Source organism: Alligator sinensis, unplaced genomic scaffold (assembly GCF_000455745.1).
Source record: "Alligator sinensis unplaced genomic scaffold, ASM45574v1 scaffold1188_2, whole genome shotgun sequence".
NCBI lineage: Eukaryota > Metazoa > Chordata > Crocodylia > Alligatoridae > Alligator > Alligator sinensis.
The window spans coordinates 93,750-97,975 of record NW_005843548.1 but is presented as its reverse complement, the minus strand read 5'-3'; the positions used below and the strand labels follow the sequence as shown (position 1 = coordinate 97,975).

Genomic DNA, 4,226 nt, shown 5'->3' with positions numbered 1-4,226 from the left:
ATTTATTTATTTATTTATTTTTACACATCTAAGATCATAAACCACACACCAATGCCGCCATACTAAAAACAAGAGAGGAAGGATGTTCGCTCCAAGAAAACATATGGGATTGAAAGGAACATTTGACTTCACATTTAACACTTACCAGTACCCTTGGGCATTACCATTTGTCAAGGCTCTCCATCGTAAAACCCACCTTAAAGAGATATGCATCTTCTCAAAGAAATATATTAGAGGCCAAAGCTTGGCACAGAAACAAGCCACCAATATCTTAGCTCTCAGACCTGCCATACTTAAATGTAAAGAATGGGACCCCAAATTGTGCAGCATTAGCCTCCTAACCTAGTCAGTGTTCAGGCAGAATAATCTCTTTTCTCTCATCTGACTGTTTCTTTTTAATTCTGTGCACCACTGTCCCAGTTATAGGAATTGGTTCCTTCAGCCTTCTGGTGTAATTATGGCAGGCCCCACTTGCATGTGCTTTTCTCTCCAGCAAAAGGAATTGAGTCCTGGAGGACTTGAGGCAGATTCACCAACATCAGTCCAGCTACTGATATTTAAGCCTGGACTGGAATCATGAATCGCTGGTGAATTCTGAATGCTGCTGCCATGTTTTTGCAGTATTTGCAGTGTGCTTCAGAACGCAGCCTTTAACTAAGCCAAAGATTGGTTGTTGGTTAAACATGCCTCTCCACACCTTCCATTTTACCTTGATTTCCCTGCAGTTCCCAAAGCTCTCTCTCTTCTAAAGTGGAATCCTTTGTTGGGTCAAAGATCAGGAAGTCTGTGTTGGTGCCACCAAATCTCAAGAAGCCTGGAGACAATCCTTTGGCTAAGGTGCGCAGCTTGTGATTGCTGTGGGAGGGAACATGGAGAAACTGAACAAACATCCTCATCGCAATCCAGCAAACCAGGCTTATTTGTAGAGATGGAGTCTGAACCAAATCCTTGGATTTAAATACCAGAGACATTCAGATCCAGACCCACACTTCGCAGCACATGGCCTCAAGGGCAGAACATGTTCCCATTCCCTTTTATATCCTAAGTCATGTTACTACAGAGGTGGGAAAAATACAGCCCATAGACCAGATTTGGCTTTTTAAGGGATTTTGTCCAGCCCGCAGCAGGTCCCTCTGCCCCACCTGACCCAGGTCCAGGGAGCAGCCTGGGTCATGGTACGTGCAGCCAGTACCACTGTCCCCAGGGATGCAGCAGGGCTGGGGTGGCATGGCAGCTGGACTTGCTTCCTTGCAGCCTCTGAAGCAGCAGCTCCTTCCAGCTGCTGCTGCCAGTTTCTGCTGCTCAGCTGCCCAGGCACCCCATCCCATTTGCTCCACACCTAGTGTTGGAGGTGCTGGATGGAGCGGGTGGGTGGGGTCTCCATGGAGACCAACCCAGGACATATGTGGGCAGGGCGTGTGGCTGGGTGGATGGAATGGGGCCAGGGATGGGCAAGGAGCAGTATCCAGGAGCAGGATGGGGGGTGCGGCTGGGGCCAGGATCAGGGGATCGTGACAGCATGGGGTAGGGGCCTAGAGCAGAGCCGCCATGTGCTGACCGCATGTCCCTGCGATGGGTGTTAGTTCCATGGACAGGGGCATGCTGGGAGCAGATTGCAGCTCTGTCCCAGGCCCTGGCCCCACACTGTCACCACAGTGATCCTGATCCCAGCCCCAGCCCTGCCTGCCAGTCCCACTCCCTGACACTGCTCTCCACCCACCCATGGTCCCATCCCATCTGTGTGCTCTGTCCATGTGGTCCCAGACCAATCTCCATGGAGACCCTGGGATCACCAGGTGGTGACCGTGTGGGGCTGGGCCCTGGGGTAGAGCCACTTAGGGAGTTTTGGTGAGCTGTTGTGGTGGGAGCAGGTGCTGACTCAGCCCGCAACAGCTCACCTCAAACTCCCTAAGTGGCCCCCTGGCCCAAATAATTGCCCACCCGGTGTTCCTCTTTGTCTCCTTCTACGCCCATCCATTCGCACACTGCCTGGGTTGGCTACAGCATCCCCATATCCATACTCTATTACCATGTCATGTAACAAGCTGCCCCTACATCACTGGACTGGCATATGCAGGAAGTCGGTAATTTTGCAGGTGAGGCAGTGCCTCAAGGAAAACCCTCACTATCAAGGAAAAGTAGCCATAGATGTGGGGGATTGGGCTAGATGACCCTCAGTGTCCCTTCTACCCCCAAAATTCTGTGGATACAATTTGGACAGTTCTTTGCAAATGTAAGGTATTTATTGTATATTGTGCTCTGGTTTTCCCCTCCCTTCTTCACCCAAAATGCTAACAATTGGAGGCAATGACAGACCCCATATTTCAGGCTTGAATGCTGGTACCAGCATATAATGTGTTTTCTCTTTGTATTTTCTTAGACCAAACAAAGGCCTTAGTTCTACAAGAAAGTTGCACTGCTTTAATTTAAAACTGATATTAAAAATGGATCCTGCATTGACTTCTGCTAAACCCACATCAGCCCCTTTTAAACAGTTGAAGACAGTCCACACAGGGGTTCACACCTGTTTAACTCTGCAGCTTTCAAAGAGCATTAAACTAAGCTATGGAATCTTCTGCGTTCAGACAGGCCTTCCCCTGGAGTAACAAGCAGGACTTGTGTTCCCAGAGCGCAGCCGCCACTACACAGGAGGAACAGAGATACTTCCCTAGCATCTAGCCACCAACTGCACTGGTACTATTTATCTCCATTATGAGACAACACATAGGAGATTACCAGCCACTAACAACTTCCTTCTGGTAGCAGAAAAAACTGACAGAGCTGGAATCAGGAGCTTTTTGATTGGCAGCTAGCTACTCTGCTTTCACTCTGCTGCTGAATATCAGAGAGGCCTGAAGCACAGAGCCACTGCACCTTCTCTCAAACAGGTTGGAAGACACTTCCTTCCCCTCCTCTTGTTACATCACCAGCGGAAGAGCAAGTGCATAAGTAAGTACCAGGCTTTTGGGAAATAGCTCAGCTCCAGGATCTCATTCCCAGGGAGTGGAAAAAAAAGAGACAGGCAACCAGGAAGAACCCTACACCACAGCAGTTTTCTCTGGTGGCCAACATGCAGGAAAGACAGAAAAAGCAGGGAGAGGGGAATGTGCTCTCTTCCTGGGTAGAGTAACACTCCATGAGACAGTTACTGCGCATTAGCCTAATAACACTGACCAGTAGCATGTCATGGCAAAAACCACGATAATAGCCTGCTGTGCAGCGTTATTAGGCTAATGCACAGTAAGCATCACTAAATAACCATGTGCTGGTGCTACTGCACAGTAACTCTAGGTATTGCTCATTTAGTTAGTATTTTAGTATTAAGGAAGTACAAAACTAAATGTGCAGTATCTAAGGCTCATCAATGGATATGTAGATGTACCCAGTGATTCTCAACTGGGGTGGGTGGTGTATATACTTTTCAGGGTGCCACACAATAGCAGCACTATTTGGTGTGCAAACACCTGCACGTGATTCACAAGGTAAATGCAGAGATTTCAACTAGGAACCCAGGGTGTGAGAAACACTCTGACCTGCCCTGGTCTTTCTGAGGCCTTTGACACAGAAGCATGGCTCTGTGATTTTTCCAGTCACAAAATGAGCAACAAGCAAGAACCGGCATTTTCCGAGGGGGGTTTTGAGAGGGGTCCCTCCAGTCTCGAAAGGCCCATGAGGGAAAGAAAAGTGGGACACGGCACAGGAAAACAAGGCTGGGGAGATGAGGACAGAGGGCACTGAGTGAGGGGGCACAAAGGAACAGGGCACACAAAGAATGAGAGGGGTCTGCTGCCAGCAAAGGGATGAAAAGGAGGGGAAGGAGATGGGAAGGCTGGGAGCCACAAGGAGAGGAAAGCAGGCAGAAGAGCTGAAGAAAAGGCTTCTGGTCAGAGAAGGAGGGTGAGAGCTGAGGAAGGAGCTGCAGGAAGCCAGGCTGAGTCCGGGGCTGAGGGCGGTTTCCTCGGGGGCTGGGGAGACTGCAGAGGTGTCATAGCAGGGCTCATCCTGCCTCAATCAAAGGGCAGAGGGAAGGAGTGGGGCTCGGCTCCTTCCTCCCCGCACAGCCGCGGGGCCGGCACTGGCGGGACATTTCGGGTCCCTCGGGAGCCGCACTCACCCGAGCAGCGCGATATACTGCGGCGCGGCGGCCAGGCTGGCGTCCAACGTGAGGGACAGAAAGGCGGCGCTCACCTCGGCGGCCGGCGGCCCGCGCAGCGCCGCGCTCAGCT

At 50.7% G+C, this 4,226-nt stretch overlaps 1 protein-coding gene across 1 annotated transcript in view; it reads right to left on the bottom strand.

The window, feature by feature from the left end:
- Positions 1-709: 709 nt before the first annotated feature.
- Positions 710-4,226, bottom strand: part of HPSE (heparanase) — a gene marked incomplete at its 3' end in the record, with an annotated part of 9,457 nt that continues 5,940 nt past the window's right edge. The window contains exons 2-3 of the mRNA XM_025195521.1: positions 4,115-4,224; positions 710-855 (exon numbers count right to left, since the gene is read on the bottom strand). Of these exons, the coding sequence (XP_025051306.1) occupies positions 710-855; positions 4,115-4,224 (256 nt within the window). The remainder of the gene's footprint in view (positions 856-4,114; positions 4,225-4,226) is intronic.